The sequence below is a fragment of the Mus caroli genome, chromosome 1 (genome assembly GCF_900094665.2).
Source record: "Mus caroli chromosome 1, CAROLI_EIJ_v1.1, whole genome shotgun sequence".
In the NCBI taxonomy this organism is placed as follows: domain Eukaryota; kingdom Metazoa; phylum Chordata; class Mammalia; order Rodentia; family Muridae; genus Mus; species Mus caroli.
The window spans coordinates 67840151-67864688 of record NC_034570.1 but is presented as its reverse complement, the minus strand read 5'-3'; the positions used below and the strand labels follow the sequence as shown (position 1 = coordinate 67864688).

Genomic DNA, 24538 nt, shown 5'->3' with positions numbered 1-24538 from the left:
AAGCACTTGACAACTACTATTTTTAAACCTTACAAACACATTCTATTATTACCTCTCTTTGTACAGACACAGCCAGCAAGGCACAGAGTAGTTAAGGACCAGCCCCAAGGTCCCACAGCCACCAGTGATTATAACTTGGAGTTGGCCATTGGCTCCCCTGGGGCCTGAGCTTACAGCTGGCCCTCAGGTCTGGAGGGAAACATTCCCCCAGGGCATTTGCATTTTTTTTCACAAGCACCTCGAATGATTCCAATGGTCGGAGAAGCTGGACAGGGGACCCTGGCCCTGGCCGTGCCTTGGTGGATGCCAGACAGGGTCCAGCGTCCTTATTCCAAGCTCACTTCCATTTCTAGTTGGGTCTGTTTACACAGCACCACAGGACTATTCCTAATGTGCTACATCCACTCCAGTAGTGACTCGTGTCACAGATAGGTTTAAAAGCCTGGAAGCAATCATGAGGCAAAGAGTTTCAAGGAAACTTAGCCTCCTGTAACCTTGTCATTCCCATAGCTAGAATGCCCCAGATTTGTCCCTGCGATATTCTGGAAGGTCTCGCGTACTTTCTTACAGTATTTTACTGGATAAAGAGTTAGAAATCTCAGGGCAAGCTTAGCAAAGTATACTTAGAATCTTCATTACAGACAGGTATAGCAGACTACCTTGCATATTAGAAGAAAGTTGGTGAATTCTTCTGACAAATGGAGATTCCTTACAGATACTTAAAAGAACTGCCAAGTTACTCTTATATGCAAGTATTTACCAAGGCCTAAGGAAAAAGGGAGGTTGTGGCTTTGCATTATTCATAAGGTCTGCTAGAGCAGAACCCCCTGGTGCTAGCTTTCACAAGGCTCAAAGGAGAAGGACAAATTGTGACTAGGGTGTGAAATCCTTACTTCTCATTAGTTGACTCTAGCTAGGCAGGGCTGTTTTATCTTTACTGTAAACATTACCTGGGTCCTGTCAGTCCTTTGAAGCCATTCCTCTGTCTTGTGTCAGATACTTTAATGTACCTTGCCTGGTGTGACACCCTACTCCTTTGTTTTCTGTATTATATAAGACTGCTGTTTGCTTTGTGAAAAATTACATTCAGATTCAGCACGCCATGCCCACCTGTCTGGAACCTTGATTCCCCACGGGTTGAGAGAGGCTGACTGAGCCCGGTCCATGGCACTAATGTCTTTTTATTTAAAAAAAAAATTTTTTTTTTTGAATTATTTACCTTATTCGTATGAGTACACTGTAGGTGTCTTCAAACACCAGAAGAGGGCATCAGATCTCATTGTGGATGGTTGTGAGCCACCATATGCTTGCTGAGAATTGAACTCAGGACCTCTGGGAGAGCAGTCAGTGTTCTTAACCACTGAGTCATCTCTACAGCCCCTGATTATTATTATTTTTGAGACAAGACCTCACCATGTAGCCTTGGCTGGCTGGGATCTGTTAGGAAGACTAGGCTGGCCTTGAACTGATGGAAATCCACCTGTATCTGCTTCCCGAGGAGGATAAGGATTAAAGGCATCCACCACAACACCCAACAAAGTCCAATATTTTATCAATAGGATTTTTTCCTCTTTTCTGTTCAAGATGGAGCGACCTCTATCAATTGGTTTTGACATCAAATGCCTGTTGTTTTCTTGCTAGGATGCACATTTTCACTTAAATTGTCCCTGATATCCAAACCCTATAACACTGCCTGAAACATAATAATCGCTCAATAAACATTTGTCTTTTTCCTTTCCTTCCTTCTCCCCCCCCCCCTTTCTTTCTCCACCCCTCTCCTACTACCACAAGGTTTCTCTGTGTAACTCAGCTGCTTGGAACTTGCTCTTCAGACCATGCTGACCTCAGACTCAGAGAGCTGCCTGCCTCTGCCAGGATTAAATGTATTTTTCGTGAATAAAACACCTCCTGGGGCTGGTGAGATGGCTCAGTGGTTAAGAGCGCCGATTGCTCTTCTGAAGGTCCCGAGTTCAAATCCCAGTAACCACATGGTGGCTCACAACCATCTGTAACAAAATTTGATGCCCTCTTCTGGAGTATCTGAGGACAGCTACAGTGTACTTACATATAATAAATAAATAAATCTAAAAACAAACAAACAAACAAAAAAACCACAAGGCTCCTTTATAGGAGGAAGGACCAGTGTCCTCCCCCAACTCCCATCTTCCCTCTCCTCTTGTATAGTTCACAATTTACCTTCCTGTCCCAGCAAAGAGCTGCAGGGCACTTCTGCTCCTATAGGTGATGGGGCAGGGCCAGGCAGAGAAGAGGGATGGGGCTTTGTCTCTAGTGGGAAAGCCCTCTGAAGAGGGCACCTTCAGTGAGGCAGCTGATACACAGCAAAGCCTCACAGGGCTGGGAAACTCCAGGAAAGCTGCCTAGGCAGTCACAGAGCTATGGAAGGGATTCTGGAGTGGGCAGCGCACAACCGTGCAGACCCGGCCTCCCACTCCTTACTTACACCTGTCAGGCTCCCTGGACCCTCTCCTCCCCCATCAGCTTTTTGGCTTCCTCCCATTCAGGAAATATACTTCAGCCTGGTATCTCTCACTCTCCACCCTTCCTGACATGACTTTCTGTTCCAGTAGGATTATGGGATTGTCAGAGGAATGCCAGACACCCAAGTAAGTTTGAATTCCAGATAAACAATGAATATTATTTTTAGGGTAAATATCCCAAAATGTTTTCTGAGACAGTGAAGGCATTATTATGCAAAATAGAATTTTTATTTTTGAGTCTTGTTCCTTTGTTTTGAGACAGTCTGCTACGTAGTCAGGCCTCATTTGAACGGCCTCTGTAGCATAGGATGACCTTGAACTCCTTGACTTTTCTGCCTCTGTTTGCTGGGATTACAGATGTGGGTCACCTCCCAAACTCTCCATCAATGGCTTTTTACCAAAGCTTGATGACTTGCTGCAGGGCACAGCTAAGGCCTTACTAGTTGGTTTCCTTACATGGTGGAGGCTAGTGCATATATTAGACAGGGTCTATCAATGTGTAGCCTTGGCTGTCCTGGAACTCTCTATGTAGATCAAGCTGGCCTTGAACTCAGAGATCCACCTGTCCCTGCCTCCTGAGTATTGGATTAAAGGTGCTGCCTGCCAAATCTTGCAGGCTGAAAAATTTACCTAGGATTCTATCCCTGCAGCAACAAGGAGACCAAGACTGGGCAATAGAAGCATGGTTTCTCTGGTTCCTAAAAGGAGAACTATAGGCAGTGCGAACTAGGAGTACACGGAAGGGTTGGGGTTAGGTCAGTGGAGCAAGCCCAGTCCTCCTATGTAATTTCCATTGCAATTATATCTTGCTAAATAAATACACATACATACTGCATATGTGAGTAGTGTGTCTGAGTGTGTGCACATTAGTCAACTTATTTTATTTTATTGTGTGTGGTGGTGTATGCTTGTGTGTGTTGGGGTAGGGTCTACTTACCTGATCAATATCCAGTGTCTTCCTCTATTATTCTACACACACACACACACACACACACATTTTTTGGGACCTGTTTCATTGTGTTTGGCCTGTCTCTGAGAGACCAAATCTTTTGGGTTCAGACTCCATCTTAGAGAATCTGACCCAAGGTTGAACTCAAGTTAACTAACAGGACAATATCTAACAGGACAATATCTAGCACCAGTTTCCAGGTTATTCCCCAACAAATCTGCACCCCCTGACACTTCACTTCCTAACAACCGCCAATCTGAAGAAAAGCAGAAGCTAAGTTTATGGTTTGACTCCCAACGCTAGCCAATTATGTTAAAGGCCATAATGGACCCCAGTCAGATAAATACCTGGCTAGATACCCCCTTCTTGCCTCTATAAATGCTTGCATGAAACTGGGCTTGGGGGGTGGGGCGTGTCCTGTGGCCCAAGCTAAAGCTTGATTAAAGAGACCCTAAAGCGATTGCATCCAACTGGGCTCCTTGGTGTCTTTTTGAAGTTCTTGAACATTTCTTGGCTTGACATCTCCATAACAAGCATGAGACTCTAGGCCTGTGCTATTCCACTTGGCTTTTATGCGCTGCTGCTGATCTGAACTCAGGCTTTCATGCTTGTGCAGGAAGCACTTCACTGATGTGTCTGTCTTTAAAGTTTACTCCAGGGTAGGAAGATGGCACAGTTGGTAAAGAGCATGAGGGTCCAAATACAAGCATGAGGGTCCAAATTTAATCCCTGTCTTGGGGAGGTGCAGACAAGCCCTTGGGACTAGCTGGCTAGGCAAGCCTAGCCTACCTGGCAAGCTCTTGCCTAACTATTGCTCTTGGCAAGGGTGGGGTGTGCCGGGAGACATAAAGATTTGAGTAGGAACTCCCATAGCGGCTCCTGAGTGCTCAGCTCCACCTGACTCCATTTCTAGCAGTGCTTTCTTAGTGTGTTCCTCCAGAGGTCCTGAGTTCAATTCCCAGCAACCACATGGTGGCTCACAACCATGAAGACAGCAACAGTGGACTTCATAAAACAAATAAATCTCATTGTGATCCCTGTCCACTCAAAAGGTCAAAGTGAGCCTGCCCTGGTAGCACACACCTGTAATCCCAATGTCCAAGCACTAGGGAGGATGGAGGACTGTGAATCCTGTTAGGCAGAGATGGCGTCATGTGGGAGGCAGTTACCCACACACCTGCACGAACCCACACAGAATAAAGAAATGTGATTTAAAACAATTTACAAAGGGGGAAGTTGTTCCTCACGGTAGTGTATGACTTTAATTCCAGTACTTGGAAGGCAGAGGCGGTAGAGCCTGGTCTACATAGTGAGTTCCAGGACAACCAGAATTACACAGTGAGGTCATGTCTCAGACTAAAACAAAAAAAGGAAACAAACAAACAAAAAATTTAAAGAGGAAAGTGGCTGGAGAGATGACTCAGGAGTTAAGGGCATTGGCTGCTTTTTCAGAGGTCCTGAGTTCAATTCCCAGCAACCACGGTGGCTCACAACCACCTATGATAGGATCTGACCCCATCTTCTGGCATGTAGGTGTATATTCAGATAAAGTTTAAAGGGAGGAGTGTTAACAGGCAGTGGAAAGAGCTGATACTGGTTTGCAGCTATTAGCATGAGATAAGCAAGAGATAAGTTAGGCAGGTAACAAGGGTGCACTCCTACCCAGCAGCCTTTGTGTTCAGCAGGAACTGGACTTTGGAACCACACAAACCCAGGCAGCTGTTCCAAAGAAAAAGGAACTGCTACTGCCTTTTTTTTTTTTTTTTTAAGATGGGGTCTCACCATGTAGTCCTGGCTGGCCCATTACTTCCTATGTAGACCAGGCTGGCCTCAAACTTACAAAGATTCACCTGACTCTACCTTCTGATTGCTGGAGTTAAAGGCATACACCGGGGCAGGAGAGATGGCTCAGCGATTAAGAGCACTGACTGCTCTTCCGAAGGTCCTCAGTTCAAATCCCAGCAACCACATGGTGGCTCACAACCATCCATCCATAACGAGATCTGACACCCTGGAGTGTTTGAAGACAGCCATAGTGTAGTTACATATAATAAATAAATAAATCTGAAAAAAAAAAAAGGCATACACCACCATACCTGGCTCACTGAACTTAAAAACAAAACAAAATAAAACAAAACAAAAAACCCAAACCCTTTCAAATCTCATTAATTTAATGAGTGTGTGTGTGTTGTCATAAGTCAACTTCCAGAGTCTATTCTCCCCTTCAGATACAAGGGTTCAGGCATTGATCTCAGGTAGTGAGGATCGGTGACAAGCGCCTTTACCCACAGAGCCACCCTGCCAACTTCCTTGAGATTGATTCTCACCTGGAGGCATGGACTGACCTCAGATCCTTGTGCCTCAGCCTCAGCTTTCTGAGTGCAGGGATCCGGATGTTTGTCACCCAGCCTGGGTTCTGCTGATGCATTTTTTTTTTTATAAGTAATAAGGGGTAGGACAACAGGAGCTAAGTTCCCAGTTTAGCAACGTCAAAATGTACACCACCATGTGGAACTGAGACCATTCTGTTTCAAAGTGCAGAGATGTACCACATGATGAGGTCAAACAGGGACCAAATATATGGTGCTGGGCCCACAAAAATCATTATTTTGTTTTGAGGTGGGGGGTCCCACTCTAGCTCAGGCTAGCCTTAGACCTGCCGTGTAGCTGAGAATAATCCTGATCCTTTGGCTTCTACTTCTGAATAGACATTCCTAGAAAGAAACCGCATGCTCACCAGAGCATTTTAACAGGCTGATTACGAGACTAGAATTCCAGTGACTGTGTAGAGGGTGGAATGTTTGCTGGTCCAGAGCCTCATTACAATTTATCTTGGGTTGTCTTCAGCCCTAAATAGCCATTCCTTGCCTACCTCTGTGTCTGACCTACCATTCAGTGACTAATAGATGAAACCCTTCTACCAACCCAAAGGCTGAGTATCATCAGACAGCCTCTGAGGCCCATAGCTATAGCTGAGATGATCCATTTTGCTATAACTTCCTACTTAGTTTTTCCAACTGTCCATTTGAAAAGTGCCTCATCTAACAATTTCTTTTCTACCGACATAAAAACTTTATCAAACTTAGTATGGTTATGCACACCTTTAATCCCAACACTCAAGAAGCAGAGGTAGGCAGGTCTCTCTGAGTTCCAGGGTAGCCTAGTCTCCATACTAAATCCCAAGTCAACTAGAGTTACATGGTGAGACCCTTAAAACAAAAACAAAACCAAATCAAAACACCACGGTGGTGGTTTGAATATACTTGGCCCAGGGAGTGGCACTATTTGGAGGTTTGGCCTTGTTAGAGTAGGTGTGGCATTGTTGGAGGAAGTGTGTCACTGTGGGCATGGGCTTTAAGACCTTCATCCTAGCTGCCTGGAAGCCAGTCTTCTAGTGACTTTCAGATGAAGACATAGCACTCTCAGCTCCTCCTGCACCACACCTGCCTGGATGCCGCCTTGATGATAATTGTCTGACCCTCTGAACCTGTAAGCTAGCTCCAATTAAATGCTGTCCTTATAAGAGCTGCCTTGGTCATGGTGTTTGTTTACAGCAATAAAACCCTAATTAAGATGACTTTCCAACCTCCTCAAAACTTCACCAAACGATTACCATGTTGGAACACAGACTTTTGGATAACCTATATTGGTTTTCTCTGACCATGGCCACATATTTGGCTCCTCTTAACCTCTTTGAGGTAAGTTATTTTATTATTAACATTCCCAAAATATCTGGCATTACGGGCACACGCCACTTCCACTGTCTATGCAGTGCTGGAGATGGAACCCAGGACTGCTCGCACCCTAAACCAGCATACTGCCAACTGCTATAAGATTATTTTTACTTCCCAGTCACACATAGTGAGCTGTTAGTGTAAACACACCATGAGGATTGCAAAACAGAAATTTCCTAACATAGCACATCCCTGTCATTAAGTGACACATGACTGATTCCAAGCATAGCTTCGGAGTCTCATGCCTATGTTTGAAGTTTTAAATTTGAAAAGGGCAGTTAGCTTAAAAGCACAGAATTGTTAGATATTCATCACAGATTTTTTTTGTGACTTAAATTTTTTTTTCACAAAATAAGAAGTTTTAAGAATGAATTGATATAAACATAGCATAGCCATGTGATACAATATTGTGCATCACTGAAACTATTCTTTTGTTGTTTGGTTTTCCTGGCCTGGGATGAACCCCAGCTGGGTCTCTCACATGGAAAGCCAGAGATCTACCACTGACCTACGCCCCTAGACCGAAAGTGCTGAAGATCAGTTAGTGAAAAAAAGGAAAAAGAAAAAAAAAATCAGTGAAATCTGACTATGAGAAACCAGGGTCAGTAATTGCAACACTTGGGCTGAGGCCGGGTGACAAGTGCTGGAGACATAGCGACATCGTACTTTTACCCAGAATACAAACAAACAAAAACAAACCCAATAACAACTTTTAAGACGACAGGACTAGCTCTAAAGCCCCTAGCGCAAATCGCTGGTATGTAGGCACTGATGACGCATAAATAGAGCTTCTTACTGGGGTGGAGTCTGGAATTCATTGAAAGAAGTTATTTTTTTCCAGTGAGTTTGGGTTTCGTCCTCCTCTGCGAACCAGCGTTGCTTCCAGTAAATGTGAACCACTCACACCTGGCTCGTGGTTGGGGTCTGGAGCGGACCTCAGCGCTCCCTGGAGGTCTCGGGGTGCGGGGCAGCTCCTCCCCACTGGCGGCGGAGAGAGGCGGGGCGGGGCACGGAGCCCCAGTCCAGCCGGGCCCAGCCCAGTCCTCGCCAGCGCCCGGAGGCCCAGGCGGATCTCACGGTCCGGATCTCACAGCGCAGGCAAGTGAGGGGGCTGCGGCCGTTGGAGGTGGGGACCCGAGACCGGCGGGGAATGGAAGTGGCCTGGGGCGCCGCTGCGCCCAGGCGCCCGAACTTTTCTGGCACGCGCAGGCCGACTCCGGTCGTGCTCAGGAGCCAGACTAGGGTCCTTTCGTTCTGCCTGTCCCGGTCTTCACTTTCCATGTGCGCCCGGGCAGGACATATGGCCCGGGCTTGTGGCGCGCCCGCATTCGGTGCGCACCCGCGAGCTGACCCGCATCTTGTAGGGTGCTCCTCTCAGTGGCTGAGTGGCTTGTTTGTCTGAGGACGTGTCCCCCACTCCAGGGCCCCAGAGTGGCCGTGAAGCAAGTGAGAATGGAGGCTGTTATGGTCCTCAGCTGGTGGGGAGATGGAGGGAGGGAGCCAGCCAGAGGCTTGGGACTCACCCGGGGCTGTTCGAGCTTGCCCTGGAGCTTGCCCTGACGTCACCAGACCAGTAAAGACTGGTCATGAGAATCTGTCTAAGGTGGGGGGTGGGAGGAGGGAGCCCTAGGTCAGTGAAGCCAGTGAGCCAATCTAAGGTCTAGAGAAGAAGCCATTCCTACTCCTAACCTGGCCTGCTCCTGTTCCTTTGCTCTGTAATTCAGAAGCCTACCAGAAAGTACAGTCAAGCTGATGAACTGTTTGTTTGTTTATTTATTTATTTATTTATTGAGACAGTTTCACTCAGTAGCCCAGTCAAGCCTCGAACTTGTTGCCTCAGATCCTTAAGTGCTGGGAGTATTACAGGTGAAAGCTGTCTTGCCTGGCCCTGGTGACCTCTTTAGGTCAGAATAAAAATAAAAAACAAAACAAGGAAATGGGAAAAGGGAAAGCAGGTCCGGGAGGGCCAGGAGGGAACCAGAAAAGGAGGAAGGAATGGAAGGCTCTCTCTCTGCCAAGGCAGAGCCTGGACTGTTCACCAGGTCTTGTTCCCTGGGGCATCCTTCCTCAGTGACTCACTCCACTGTGGCCTATGGGTGGTGGTACCCATGGGGCTGAGGGTCAACCTAAACACTGGCTAAGTGGGGAGAGCTGTCATGGAAGGTCTGGCAGGTGTCTGGTTCTCTGAGACTCTGAAATATTTATCTCAGTGGTGAGCTTTGGTTTCAAAGCTGGTGTCTTTGGCCTGGCCAGTGGTGGCAGGGCAAGCCAGGTAGGTGCTTCTTTGTGCTGCTTTGTCTGCCTTAAACAGGCCACCATACTTCCCCTCCTCTTCACTTGCCTGTTCTTACCTCTCCAGTCATGGGGCCCTGGTCTTGGTTTATAGTTTCAAGGGAGGTGAGACCATTGCTTCAAGGGTCCTGATTTCCTGTCTGACTTCAGGGCTGCTCATATAAAACTGGGCAGATCAAAGAGGTAATAACACATTAGTTGGCAAGTAGTTGGAGAAGCTCATGGGCTAGGGTAATAGGCAATTAGGCTCAGCTTCCTCGGTAAGAATGGGGAATCCTCAGATAGAAGCCATCTATAGCAGAGCACCTCCCAACCCAAGACCTCTCACCATGTGCCCTTAAGACAGAATAGAAGCACTGGGACTGAGTGTGTAGTGTAGTGGCCTGAGTTATAAGGGCAAGTGCCTGCCTCACAAAATAGTAACAACACTGGGGCGCGGTACCTCATCCTTCTCAGAAGAAAGGCAAAAGGAGGATTGCAGGCCAGGCTGCAGACCTGGAGCCAACCTGGGCTGCGGAGTGAGACCGTATCTCAACAAGCCAGCGTTGAAGCAAGGTACAGATCTTCAGAGGGCCTTCAGTTCTCTTGGGAATGCTGAACAATAGCTGACCTTGATAAAATCTTCCAGCCTTAACCTAAGATTTTGGGAGTCTAGGCCAAAACAGGACTTGTTTTGAAGTAGGACTAGGAACAAGATGCACGGGTCCAGAGACCTCTACTCGTCGTGGACATAATGCATTTGTCAGGGAGGAAGGTAAGACTTCCTTACATCGACTGGTCAGTACATGTCTATGACGCGGGGGTGATGTTTAGGGATGCTACTTTCCTGGTTCTGTGCTGCCTAGATTTCCTCCATGCCATGCTATCAATCCTACCATGGAGGTTCCAGTAGCTGCTGGACCTAAGGGTGGGAGCAGACCTGCAGGGGATCCTGGCTCTCAGCTGACATGAGAATGAGGGCATGTCTGGTTCTCCTATCCACAGGTTCTTATGGCCTTGAACTTGTGATCTTCCTGCTTGAGCTAACCTAGTGCTAGGGTTACAGGTGTACACCACCATGCCCCATTCATGTGTGGTTCTGTTTAAAAATTATATTTGCTTATTTGTGTGTGACGGTGAGTGCATGCATGTGGAAGTCCAGAGGACAGCTCCAGGGAGTCAGTCCTCTCCTTACACCATGTGGGCTCTAGGGATCCTACTTAGGTTGTCAGGCTTGGCAGCAAGTGCCTTAATCTGCTGGTCCACTGAGATTTTTTTGCTTGGTTTTTAGTGCAACTGTTTTGAGGGGACAGGCTGGTGGAAGTATAGGGTTTTAAGAGCTGGGTAGAGACATGTTTTTTTTTTTTTCTTAGGGTTAGGTCCTTGTGTAATAAAAAGGTTGCCCAGGTCAGCATCACATAGGCTGTGAAGAGTGGAAACATCTTAGGAGGAGAGAGTGAATTAATGGCCACTCTTGCCTAGAACATGCCATGTGCCTCTGTATATGTCCTACACATTACTAGAGGCATCCAGTCAGTGTGTAGATTCCCAGGTATGTGGGGGTGGGTTGGGGATGAGGTGGCTATGTCATTCTGCTCTGAAGCTTCCTGTCCTGTTACCCTGTTTATACAGAATCAAATTGGCAGGGCTGCAATGGATTTTGATCTTTCAGCCTAGAATATACCCATCTTACAGATGTAAAAATGGAGCCTGGAAGTGGGAAGTGACCGACCCCAATTCATGTACTGGTCAGTACCAACACCAGGACAAGAATTAGGTCCCTGCTCCTACACTGGAGTCTTGGGCAAAGATGGCAAAAGGAATCCATATCCACTGTGCACTTAACTCCGCTGGTCTTTACCATCTCACCCTCAGCCCTGTGTTCCCCTAACCAGGTGAGGGTGCTTCAGGTGTCCTCCCTGGCAGACAAGCACCCAAAATCAGTCACCAAGTTCAAATCTGTCCCTGCTGCTTGCAGATTGCGTTCCTTGGATGCTTAAATCCTAAAGCCTCCATGCATCCTCCTGATAATTTCAAGTGACTGTTGTTGCCTTAGCCTTGGCTGGCCTTGTGCTCACTGTGTAGCTCAGGCCGACTTTGAACGTGAAGCAATCCTGCTTTAGCCTCCTGAGTGCTCACATTATAGGTGTGTCCCACTATTCCTGGCTCTCAAATGTAGCATTTTTATTGAAGGTGTGATCTTTTGTGAGCATAAGAAATACCTTGGTTGCTTACTAAGTACTGATCTTACCACTCTTCCGTGGCGCTCTTCCTTCCCCACCCCTGTGATTTTCCACTGTGGTCTGATTAATACTTCTGTTCTCCTGCTTGTCTCCCCTCCTAACCCGAAGACAATACAAACCGGGCAGGGCAGGCCTTTGTGTCAAAAATGGCAGCAGCCCTAATAATGGCTTCCTTTTTTTCTTTCTTTCTTCTAATTTTGTGACAGTCTCACTATGTAGCTCTGACTGTCCAGAAACTCACTTTGTAGACTAGGCTGGACTCCATCTAAGAGATCTGCCTGCCTTTGCCTCCCAGGCACTGGGATTAAAGGTCTGAGCCACTACACCTGGCATGCTTTCTTCCTCTCTTCCTCTCTCTCTCCTCCCTCTCTCTCTCTCTCTCTCTCTTTCTCTCCCCCTCTCCTCTTTCTTTTCTTCTTCTTTTGTTTAATGGCTTTTTCAAGTTAGGGTTTCTCTGTGTATCCCTGGCTGTCCTGGAACTCACTCTGTAGACCAGGCTAGCCTCGAACTCAGAAATCTGCCTGCAGCCGGGCGTGGTGGCGCACGCCTTTAATCCCAGCACTCGGGAGGCAGAGGCAGGCGGATTTCTGAGTTCTAGGCCAGCCTGGTCTACAAAGTGAGTTCCAGGACAGCCAGGGCTATACAGAGAAACCCTGTCTCGAAAAACCAAAAAAAAAAAAAAAAAAATTTTAAGAAATCTGCCTGCCTCTGCCTCCCCAATGCTGGGATTAAAGGCATGTGCCACCACTGCCCAGCCCCTCTTTCTTTATAAGCACAAGGCCATCCTGACTGGTGATGTGGCTGGGCTCTCTGATATTACAACCTCATGATACAAATCTGTCCTCTGAGATAAGGGTGATGGAGAAGCTGCTGGATGGGGCCCCTCCATATTCTCTAGGACTCGGCCCTCTGTTTCTGTGGATACAGAGAGAGGCACTCTAGAGGTGGAAGCTGGGGAGTGGCCTGGGGCCTAGGAGGAAAGTAACAGGTTGGCAGGATGAGCAAGAAATAATGAGGGAACTGGAGAGGGTTCTTTGCTGGCATCTGTGGCTCTTTTGCTGAGCTTTTGATACTGGGCGAGGCTGGGAAGGAAAGTTCTAAAGTCCTTAACACACACCCCCTCCCCCAAGATAGCACCTCATTATCATTTCCTGGCTGGCCCGGAACTTGCTATGTAGTAGAATAGGCTGGCCTTGAACTCACAAAGATTCCCCCTGCCTCTGCTAGAATTAGAGGCATGAGGTACAATACATGGCCCAGAAGTTCCAAATTCTTGGCCAGGAGGGCCTGTCCTGGGCTGGCACTTTAGGGCTTCCTGGTTCTACTGACACCCCAGTATTTGGATCCCCTCTATTTCACCTCTGAATCCTGAGGCCAGGCCACCGGAGAGTACTATGTTCATTCTGGGTTCCTGGCTGCTTCTGTCACTTCTCTGTCCCAGTGGCTATGTGCTGGGGAGGGAGGTGTTAGACCTTGGTGTGGCGTGGGGCTTCCTGAGATGCACGCTGAGCACTTCTTTCCATTCTGGTCTGGGCATTGGTTCCTGGCATTCAGGAGGGCAAGCTGCCCGGACTGCTCTTTTCTGTCCTTCCCTCCAGACACACCCTCTTGCTTGTAACCCCAGTAGCTCAGCCTTCTGGCTACAGATTCCATAGTCTTAACACTTCTTATGCCACAGGAGAGTTAGAGCCAGAGTCTCCGACCTCGGCAGACCAGGGACAGAGTCGGCCTCCTGAGATAACCCAGGGTTTAGTGGGGAACAGTTTCCCCAGATTCTACACTGAAAACCTTGGCCACCAACAAATCCCGCTGTGTGGGCCCAGTACCCAGTCCTGCTGCCACTGTGACTGAGTCAGGGAGAGGTTCTGGGTTTTCCCTGACATGGATGGATTACCTGAGAAAGGTACAGGCTGAGACATGGAACTGCCAGGACGGGGCAAAGGCCTTCTCAGCTTAGGAAAATGATCCCAGTTCTCTGTAACCCCTGGAGTCTGTGAAGCCCTCACAGCCCTGGGTGAACCCAGAAGAACTGTCTCCAGGTCTCTTCTCTGTCCTTGTCCTTCTTCCTACTCATTTCCTTCTCTTGTCCCCGTGCCTCAGCCTGGCTAGGAGAATGAATGACCACTGCCCCTAAGGCAGTGCTAGCCCAGACCTCAGCCCTGGTGGAAGCCTTGGTGGAGGCCAGGCAGGAGCTGAGGCCTGCTTAGAAGCCATGTTGGGTGTTCTGGGTTCCTGAAGTTCTTTCTGGTCTGACAAATATCGTCCATGCCATGGCTCAGTGGCGAGTGTGGCAGAGGCTGGCAACTTTCTAGCTGGTACAAAACAAGAGTTTTACTCTCTTGCACCAGGGTCAGACAGCCAGGATTGTATTGTAGCCTAGGATCAGCTTGTCTTTTTTTTTTTTTTTTTTTTTTTTTTTNTTTTTTCGAGACAGGGTTTNTCTGTGTAGTCCTGGCTGTCCTGGAACTCACTCTGTAGACCAGGCTGGCCTCGAACTCAGAAATCCACCTGCCTCTGCCTCCCAAGTGCTGGGATTAAAGGCGTGTGCCACCAGCTTGTCTTAAGTGGGTGGGTGTCTAGATTCTGACATTTTGAGTCTCCTTGTGCTGGTGGATGGGACTGGAGTGCAATGTGGAGGGGCTGAATCTTCAGGCATCCACTTCTGTGTAAGCCTGCTATTATTACTGGAGGATTTGAGACCAAAGCCATGGGAGATGGCTGAGAAATTGGGATAGATACACTATCAAATAAGGGACTCAAAAGGGACACCAGAGTCAGCCAGCCTTGGGGGTAAGCCTTGACTTTGTTATACCCTGGTGAGGTGTCCCTGGCCACCTTTCTTCATTCTCCTAAACCTCGGTGTCTCTGTAATAGCAGTGTTCACCTGCTGTCATACTTTACGGAGTTAGGAGTTAGTCAGTTCACAGCTGAAAACAGCCAGAGTGTATCCCTGGTTAGGCTGGGCATTGTTCTAAGAGCTCCGACTTTCCTTCCTTTCTTTCCTTTTCTTTTTCTTTTTTATTTTTTTATTTTATTTATTATTATAAGTAAGTACACTGTAGCTGTCTTCAGACACACCAGAAGAGGAAGTCAGGTCTCATTACGGATGGTTGTGAGCCATCATGTGGTTGCTGGGATTTGAACTCTGGACCTTCAGAAGAGCAGTAAGGTGCTCTTACCCACTGAGCCATCTCACCAGCCCCCCTTTTCTTTTTAAATTAACTTATTTTTATTTTATGTGCATTGGTGTTCTGCCTGCCTGTATGTCTGTGTGAGGGTGTCAAATCCCCTGGAACTAGAGTTACAGACAGTTGTGAGCTGCCATGTGGATGCCAGGACTTGAACCCAGGTCCTATGGGAGAGCAGCCAGTGTTCTTAACTGTTGAGCCATCTCTCCACCCACTCAGTGTGTATATTTTGTCTTAATTTTGACGGTTCCTTGGGAGGTACTGTTAAGTGGTGTTGAACCCATCTTCCAGGTGGGGACACTAACACATGACATCATCTCTGGTTCAAAAGGGCAGGTGGTGGAGGACTCAGAGAACTATGCTGGGATCAGACAGGTCCACTGGCAAATTCCTCCCAGCACGACTGGGCAGGGTCAGGGAAGACAGGGGGGAGGCCTGTGAGTCAGCAGCTGAGCCAACCTAGACCCTGGAGCCACACCCCAGACAGTGAGTCACTGCAGCCCCTCTCTTGGGAAGAGGGAGGGGGCCCTGCATGGTCAGTTTCCTGGGTCACAGTCAGCTCTTAGAGCTGTCATTGAGCCCTGAGATCACTCAACCACCCCATTTCCCACATACCCTGTGAAAAGTGAAGGGCCAGGTCATTGGGACATCATGGCTTGGTAGCACTGTTGGGACTCTTAACAACAGGGCCTTTCCTGGCAGTGCCTTTTAGGACTGTTTAGCCATCAGCCAGCACCCCCTCTCCCCCCATGGAGGATTTCATATAGACCTAGATTACTGAGATAAAAGCCATAATGGAATGTCAGGCACCTCTATACCAAAGGTAACCTGCTTTGTCCTCTTCCCATCCACCAGGATGTCATTCTTTCTGTGGACGCAGAAGGAGGCTTGGAGAGGGAAAGAGTAGGGTTTAGGGGAACAAGGCCTTTGCTCCAAAGGCTGGGGCAGGAAAAACTTGCTTCTTTTATCTTGCTTGTGATTACTCTGTCCTTTCATAGACTCGAGACTCTCCAAACCAGTTCCAGTGGCTGATCTTAGACTCAGCCTCCACTCTGGGAGTCCCACTTCTCCAGCGGCTCTGCACTGCGCAGTGCCTGACTCCCATGCTTCCCTGCCCGGCTCACTTCTCATACCCCTCCTCTCTAGAAAGGCTTTCTTCTCTCTGGCTTGATACATTCTTGCTCTGGGGAGATGGAGAACAGCTTTCCTCAGTGTGACCTGCTCAGAGACCTGGCCTGTTACTGGATCCTCACTGGTTTTCCTTGTGAATCACTCCCGTTGTCCTGAGAGGAGCCGTGCATGTCCCCTATCTGATCTCTGAGCTGCACTGGTGCCCTGAAAGAGAAGCTGGGACTCTCCTGCTTCCAGCAGCGGCCCTGAAGGTGTGGCTGACCTGGATCTGCCAGTCTTTCCTGTAGGGCAGGGGATAACTCTGTCACAGGGTGTGCATGGGAAGGGGTGGTTCTGTGAAAGAAATAAAGACACCATTTCCTTGGCTTGTCTCTGTCCTCATCTCTGCCATATCTGGATGTGCCTGCCATTTCATTATGGGTCCACAGGCTGTGATGAGCTTGGCAGAGGAGGTCTAGAGAGTACAGCAAAGCATGAAGGACTCATAACACCAGACCCACTCAGGGTGTGCTCCTAACAGCTGGCTCCAGGACTGTGGGAGCTACTTTACTACGATGGGCCTCACTGCTCCCCTGAGCATCAGTGTGGCACCTGGTGCTTCCGCAAGCTGCTGGGCTCTCCTGTCAGAGGCATTCCATCCTGTGCCCTCACTTCTCAGCTTGCTTTCCTTGACCCTCCCGCCACTGCTGCTGGGAAGACTCCAGAGACCCCCTTCCAGGGAGCTCCGGAGCACTGTTTACTCCCTGGCAAGACCAGCGAAGGGAGCAACAGGCACAGGCTGCCACATGTCCCGTGATGGGATGAGAACTGGAGAGTCTGTCTGCTGCCAGCCCCGCCCCTCCCTCTGGGGCCTGGCCATTCTGGCACAGTGGCGGGATTGTTTTCTTCCTCCTCTTTCCTGCTCAGCTTCTAGCTTGGCTCCACCCTGTATCTGGCCCTCAAGCCTGCTGCTCCAGCCAGCTGCTATGGGGGCTGGGTTGACTCCTCTAAAGGGTCCCAGCTGGCCAGCCCTGTGACTCACCAGGAAGCTCTTCTAGGGGCCATCCAGCTTCTTCCCTGGTTCTGCTGTCAAGCCACCACTGCAAGGTTTCCTTAAAGGAGAACAGGGAGTTCCCAGGCTGCCGTTCTCTTGTGTTGTTCTGATGCTCAGCTGTGACGCTGGCCGCTGGCCGGTCGGCTGACTAATCCCCACCCCTACTCTCCTGTGGCCAGGGCAGGGGAGGCCCCAGATAAAGGCTGCTGTGAGAGATTATAAAACCCAAGGGCTGGTCCAGTGGGGTGGTGGCCTGTGGGCAGTGAGTGGCATGTGTAAGCTACAGTCATAGCCTAGAAAGGAGAAAGGGCGGAGTGGGCAGCCAGGAACTCATGACTGATTGCTTGTTTCCTATTGCAGGTCCCAGAAGCTGGGGTTTCCCCTCAGCCCTTGAGTGGCCATGTCCAATCCCACTGCCCCACCTCCCTATGAGGACCACAACCCCCTGTACCCTGGCTCTCCACCTCCTGGTGGCTACGGGCAGCCATCTGTCCTGCCAGGTGGTTATCCCGCCTACCCTGCCTACCCTCAACCTGGTTACGGTCATCCTGCTGGCTACCCACAGCCGGTTCCTCCCATCCATCCAATGCCCATGAACTACGGTGAGTCATGGAGGGTGGCTGGGGTTGGTGGGACAAGGTGGAGCTTGGCACTGCTGAGGAACCCTTACATTCCCTTCCTCCTACCATCTCCTTTGATACCTTTGTCTCTTCCTGTCTCACCTTCCCCTTAACCCCCTGGTCTTCCTTCCAGCCACTTGCTGGCCTATATATTCAGTAAGAAGACTGAGGCCTTAAGACTGAACTTACACCCAGAGATGGCAGCTGGGTGAAGTAATGGCTTCTAAGTGGTTACCCTAAGGAACCATTTCTGTTTCTCAACAAGGCTGTTACCACTGTGTGTGGGCACCATTCCTTCCTTAGGAGCCCTAAGCACTTTTTAATATCCTAGGGCTGACACATCTCCATCCTTTATGTACAGTCTGATTTTTGCCAACAGCCAAAATGTCAAGGTTGTCCAGTGAAGGTGAAGTTAGACTATAGTAAGCCTCTTCTCCTGGGGGTGGATTTTGTGCATATATATATATATATATATATATATATATATACACACACACACACACACACACATATATATACACATATACACACACATATATATACACACACACACATATATTTTGTTTGTTTGTTTGTTTTTGGTACGAGAGACTGAACTCAAGGTCATTAAGCATTTGCTCTGCCTATGAGCTGTATCCCAGCTCCTTCTGGGTAGATTTTGGAAGTAGTTCCCCAAGAGGCATCCATGGAATGTTGGTGGCTGCAGTAGCCTCAGTGTCCTAGAGCCAGTGAGTGTATGGCCAGCTCTTATTTGGACATGTATTCTAAGGTAGATCTTAAGGTATCACAGGTGACCCTTGTGCATTGTGAAGCCTACTATAGACACAGCCCATGCCCTCCTGTACCTACTTCCTGTGTAGTCTTCCCTCTTACTCTCTGGCACAACACTCCCAAGGCCACTGCTCTGCCAGCCAGTTCCACTCCCTAGATGCCAGCTGCTTCCTAGATGGTGATGCCACTATCCTGTCTCCAAATAGGCGCGCTGGACACACAGCCCACAGCAGCTGCCTGCTGACAGCACAGCTCTTTCTCACCTAAGTCAAGCTGGGGTTACTCTGAGGATGCCTAGAGAACCCAAGCTTAATAAGAGTCTGTGAGTTACAAGGGTGTCTTTTGGACAGAGGTACCTGAGCCCTGGTTTGAGACAGGGAGGTCAGGGGTGCTTTGATATATTTTTTAAAGATTTATTTATTATTATATGTAAGTACACTGTAGCTGTCTTCAGACAGACCAGAAGAGGGTGTCAGATCTCATTACGAATGGTTGTGAGCCACCATGTGATTGCTGGGATTTGAACTCTGGACCTTTGGAAGAGCAGTCGGGTGCTCATACCCACTGAGCCATCTCACCAGCCCCAGGGGTGCTTTGAGATGGAGGCTATGTGTCCTAGGTCCCCAGTTGGTTGATGTGATCTGCCTCTGGTCCTAGGCCATGACTATAATGAAGAGGAGAGAGCAGGAAGTGACAGCTTTCGTCCTGGAGAATGGGATGACCAGAAAGTCCGACATTCCTTCATCCAAAAGGTAAGAACTGGGTTGGGACTTAGGGGAGGTCTAGGTTTAGGTAGACATTCCCACATACGTGTCTTAGCTGCCTACCTGTGCATCTTCCTCAGAGAAGATTCCCCTCTCTGTGATTCCCATTGCCCCGACTTTGTTTTGGGATGACAGAGTCAATCTGGGCTTGGATTCTGCACTTCCCCTTCCTGCTCTGACCTGTTAAGACAGCAAGCAACTGGGAGCTGAAGTATACATATTGTCTCTAAACCACCACACATCCCTTCTTTCAATCCTTGTCACAGAAAACTGCTGTTAGGACAGGAGCAGGCAGAGCAAGCGAGCAGCAAACTCTATACCCAGCTGGATGCTGGGTAGGTCGAAAGGGGCCAAGAAACGGCTGGAGTGGCAGAGGGGTCCCTTTCAGGCCAGACTGCAGTCAGGGAAGACTCTCTGAGGACTCGAAAAGTGGAGCCTTCCAAATTACAGTCATTGTTTATGTTTTCAAGACTGATTTATTTTTAATTGAGTGTGTGTGTGCATGTGTGTGTGTGTGCGTGTGCATGTGTGTGTGTGTGCACACGTGTGAGTGTGGTACCCAAGGAATGCAGAAGAGAGCATCAGACCCCCGAACTAGAGTTGGATACAAGTGACTATGAGTTGCCTGATGCTGTTCCTGGGATCTAAACTCGGGTCCACGAGCAATATATGTTCCTAACCACTGAGCCTTTCAAACTAAAAGGAGGCCCCTTGTACCACTAGCATGTTGGGGGTGAGGCAGGTGGGCAGAGGCCTCGGCACTGACTGTCTTTCAGGGAGAGGCTTGTATGAGGCGGGAGCTATACCCCTGGCTGTTTGTTCTAGGTATACTGCATCATTTCTGTCCAGCTGCTCATCACTGTGGCCATCATTGCAATCTTCACCTTTGTGTGAGTCTCTCCTTCTCTCAGCCTGGGTTACCTGCTGGGCTGCCTATGGAGGGGTGGCTCTCGGCTGGAGGTGGACCGCCACAGGATGATTCTTTTCTTGGCGTCCTCTGTTTTACAGGGAACCAGTCGGCAAATACGTGAGGAACAATGTGGCTGTGTACTACGTGTCCTAGTGAGTGCAGGGTGTTGCTGCTGGGATGGGAGGGGGACAGGAGGCAGCTGACTGGCATTGTTCAGGGCAGAACTATGCCCTAAGAGAGAGGGCTTCCCAGAAACTGTGCCAGTCTCCAGGCAGAGGCAGAAGAGCAACCTGAGGAGGAGTAACATCACGGAGTGCTGGGACAGGGCAGGACCAGGCAGACACGTGGTGATGGAATGAAGGTTTCATGGTGCTGCCCAGGCTCTCTATGATCACCTTGCATTGCCTTCAGGTCATACTGGGCTAGGAGCAGGCCGGGGGGGGGGGGGGGGGGGTGTCGTGTCCTATAGCTATGTCCCATCTCTTCCCTCAGTGCTGTCTTCCTTGTCACCTACCTGACCCTTGCCTGCTGCCAGGGACCCAGGTGAGTGTTGGAGACCCTGACAAGAGGAGGGCAGAAAGTGGGACAGGGACAGAGCATTGTAAGAGGAAAAGGGTTTGTACAGTGAAGAGAGCCTACAAGGAGTATTGATGAGGGACAAGAGGCCAGCTGTGTTACAGAGTAGTGTGCAATGCCCACCTGGCTATATCTATCTTACAAGATATGGAAGAATTATATCCACAGGGAAGGACTTTCTCGGGTTATCCTGTGTAAATACCTGAGTACCCTCCCTAAGGAGAAGAGTTATTTCTCAGGACTTCTGCTAAAGGAGCTGCTGAGACTTGATGGCCCAGGCAGGTAACCAGGGTCTTCCTCCCTCTCCCTGTCTCCAGGCGCCGATTCCCATGGAACATCATCTTGCTCACCATCTTTGTAAGTCTAGAAGGGAAATGGAAGACCTACTCGGGGAAGGGTTGGGGGCACCCTTGTCCTTGGCTGGCCCTACTCTTGCTTTCCTCTGTGGCTGTTCTTCCCAATACAGTTACACTTACCCTCAGCTCCTGCAGGGTCATGGCGACCACAGTGTTGAGGCTGGTCTGTGTTGAGCCATACTCAATAGCCCATGCTGTTCTTAACTATTGGCCTCATTTTCTCCTGCCCGCAGACTTTGGCTTTGGGCTTTGTGACAGGCACTATTTCCAGGTATGTTCAGGGACAATCCTCCACGCTCTTGGGGAGGGAATGTCATGGAAGACTGGATGGACTATGGGCACAATCCTGAACATAGGGAGTCTATTTATGGCTTCTGGCCCATCTCAACGCTGCTTCCTTTTCCCCAGTATGTATGAAACCAAAGCTGTCATCATAGCAATGATCATCACCGCTGTGGTATCCATCTCTGTCACCATCTTCTGCTTTCAGACTAAGGTGAGGATGGGGAAGGCCTTTCTCTGGCCACCCTGCCCTCTCACACACACACCCCTTTGGGTTCAGCATTTGGGCAGGCATGGGAGGGTTCAGACCCTTGCAGGCCAGGCATTTCCCTAGCCTAATCTCCTGCCCCCATGTCTGTACTTGACAAATTGCTTCCTGTATGATATGTGTTAGCATGTCACTGCCATGCCCCCAAGAGCAGCACTGGGACTCCCCAACTGGGGCTCAGGGTCAGTCCTTTGGGATGCTAAGGATGGCAGTTATCGACGTGCCTCTTTCTCCCTTTCTGCTAGGTGGACTTCACCTCATGTACAGGCCTCTTCTGTGTGCTGGGAATAGTGCTGACGGTGACCGGTATTGTCACAAGCATAGTGCTGATCTTTAAATATGTGAGTGTCCTGCCAGAAGGGTAGGCAGAACCCAGGCAGCAGACTTCCTGTGGAGCAGGGGCGGGCTCTGGCTCACACACCTCTCCACTGGCCAGTGCAGGCACCAACACAATACCATCCTTTTGGGTTAGGATATAACAGATTTCTCTCAGGCAGGTGATAAACCACAGCCCCTTAAGTCCTGGATAGCACCACTTGGTTCCTACAGGAACTGGTAGGTTACCCGGGACCAGGTTCTGTGAAGGACTAAGTCAGGCCTGGGTGGAAGGGGCCCCGAGATTGCTGGTTCTGCTGCGTTCTTTGCTTCTAGTCAGCTAAGGCGGGAACACAGGGTTGGAAGGGAAGGATCAAAACAAGAGGTGCTGCCCCCCTCACCATGGCTGGTCCTGGTCTGTGTACAGGCACTTGGCAGGAGTGTTGAGCGGGGTGGCAGGTTGCCAACAGGCTTCTCTAAACTGTCTCTAAGGTGGGCTGTAGGAGCCAGTGAGCTGTATCCATGGGCTGGCTCCTGGGAGCTCACTGTCACAAGCTCTTCAAACAGCATGCACTGGGCTTGCCTTGTTTCCAGGACCTCCAGTAGACATTCCTGGACTTCACTAGCTTTCAGTTGGGCTGATGGGCTAACGTGGACACTGTGGGACAGCCTTTGGCAGATAAATTACAATCTCAGTTTCTCCCAGGATCTAGAGGCAGGATGAGGATCCTGGAGAGGTAGCTTCCCTACCTGCCTCTCTAGTTGGAGTCCCAGGGTCAGCTGGATCTCTAAGGCCTGCTTTGCCCATGCTTTGGCTATGCTCTGCGTGGCTCCCTAATGCCATACTGTGCTATTTCACAGATTTACTGGCTCCACATGGTCTATGCAGCTCTGGGGGCCATCTGTTTCACCCTGGTAAGTTAGTTCCCTCTTCTGGGAGGGGAGCTGAGATGGTGGCGTTTAGGCAGCTTGGGAGGTGGGGAGGAGCCATGGACAATTGTTCTCTTCTTATGTAGGTGTTTTACAAGTTTCTGACATCCCTGTTGTGCTCTGTTCACATTGCTGGCTGGGTAACAGATGTGTGCCAGTCTCTGGTAGACAAGTGAACTGTTCAATGGCAGAAACCATGTAAAAATCACTCCTCCCTAATGACTCCATTAGTGAGCTATATGGCTGGCCCAGGGCTCTCAGGACATCGTGCTGACAGGAAGTGAACCCTGGACACTGAGCTCCTTGGCACTCATGTCTGGTTTCCCTGCAGTTCCTGGCTTATGACACACAGCTGGTCCTGGGGAACCGGAAGCATACCATCAGCCCTGAGGACTACATCACAGGCGCCCTACAGATCTACACAGATATAGTCTACATCTTCACGTTCGTGCTCCAGCTCGTGGGAAGTAGAGACTGAGAGAAAGAGAGCAGCCCCTTTCACTGGCCCTGGACTCACCCTTTCCTATTGGGCTGGGCCCTAGGTCCCGTCTCCCCTCAAGTAACCTGCTCAGTTTCCTCTCTGTCCTGGGGATGGGAGGACCTCTGGCTGTGTTCAGTGAGAGCCATGATGCTGGGATCACTGGCACCTCTTAGCCCTTGGCGGACTTGGTAAGAACAAGTCTGAAGGTGTATCTCCTTCCCTTTACCCACGACGAGTATGCACCAAACTGTGTGTGTGTGTGTGTGTGTGTGTGTGTGTGTAGGGGAGTAGGGAGCCTGTGAACACAGGAGCTCTGAGGTGAAGAGGCTCCCCTCCCACCTCGGCCGCAGGGTTCTAGGCTAGGAGCTGGAGCTGTTTCCCTCCTGGATCCAATAAAGCCAGATGCTTTGCTTCCAGCTCCAGTGCTCATAGGCCACTTATGCTGTCTGAACTCTTTAGGCTTGGCATCTCTTAGCTTTAGAAGCTAGAAGAGATCTGTGCCCTGGGGTCTCTCTGTTCCAACCCCATCTTCCAGTAACATGTATCAGTTATTTATCTGGCTAGGGGAAAAGACAGTGAGCAGACTTTACTCAGTATGGGGGCTAAGCCAGAATGGCATCCACCCTGCCTGGTGCCCAGCCTGGCTACCATCCAGACCCAAAGTGCCTTGGGGCCTTCTGAGGCTTTTAAAATCGGACCTAGAGGGACCTCCTACTTTGCTCTGACACATAGAGGTGTGGAGGTCAGCAAGTGAGGTGGATTGTGGGATTCTGGGTGTGGCTGCGAAGCAGTATGGGTGAGAGATAAGTGGGGACAGGGAAAGCGCCTTGGGCACCCTCTCTGGTCTGAGAAACACTGAAGTCTACTCTGGTACACAAGTTCAATCTGTTCTGTATTCCCATTGGGAGATTTCAGACTAAAACCCCCTCTTCAAGCCAGCTGCTGCTTTTTATGTAATCCAAGTGCCTCCTCCAGCTGGTACCAGGATGGGAACAGAGCTGGCTTATCAGGTGGGGTAGAAACCTTACTAGCCCAAGGACATAGTTAGAGCTATTCTGTCCAGTACTTGATTCTGAATATATCACAAAGGGACACAACTAGAAATGTAATAAAGTTCTATGTTTGGCAGTAAGACCCTTGAGTAGCTGTGGCTTTCTTAACGGTAAGGTGGGAACCCAGTATTTGGAAGAAAGCAGACTTTCCTGAACAGTTCTGGAT

At 49.3% G+C, this 24538-nt stretch overlaps 3 protein-coding genes across 3 annotated transcripts in view; 1 reads left to right on the top strand and 2 right to left on the bottom strand.

Moving 5' to 3' along the window:
• Positions 1–24538, bottom strand: part of Pnkd (PNKD metallo-beta-lactamase domain containing) — a 72755-nt gene that overhangs the window by 45014 nt on the left and 3203 nt on the right. The window lies entirely within an intron of this gene.
• LOC110291264 lies at positions 7837–8717 on the bottom strand. Its single transcript, XM_021158310.2, has one exon. The coding sequence runs from the start codon at positions 8460–8462 to the stop codon at positions 8118–8120; it is 345 nt and encodes a 114-aa protein (XP_021013969.1). The 5' UTR covers positions 8463–8717; the 3' UTR covers positions 7837–8117.
• Positions 8062–24454, top strand: Tmbim1 (transmembrane BAX inhibitor motif containing 1). Its single transcript, XM_021158268.1, has 12 exons — positions 8062–8279; positions 17408–17649; positions 19096–19190; positions 20028–20092; positions 20211–20264; positions 20605–20655; positions 21006–21045; positions 21278–21315; positions 21453–21540; positions 21840–21935; positions 22771–22824; positions 23171–24454. Exons 2-12 carry the CDS (start codon positions 17448–17450, stop codon positions 23315–23317), a joined length of 930 nt encoding a protein of 309 aa, XP_021013927.1. The 5' UTR covers positions 8062–8279; positions 17408–17447; the 3' UTR covers positions 23318–24454.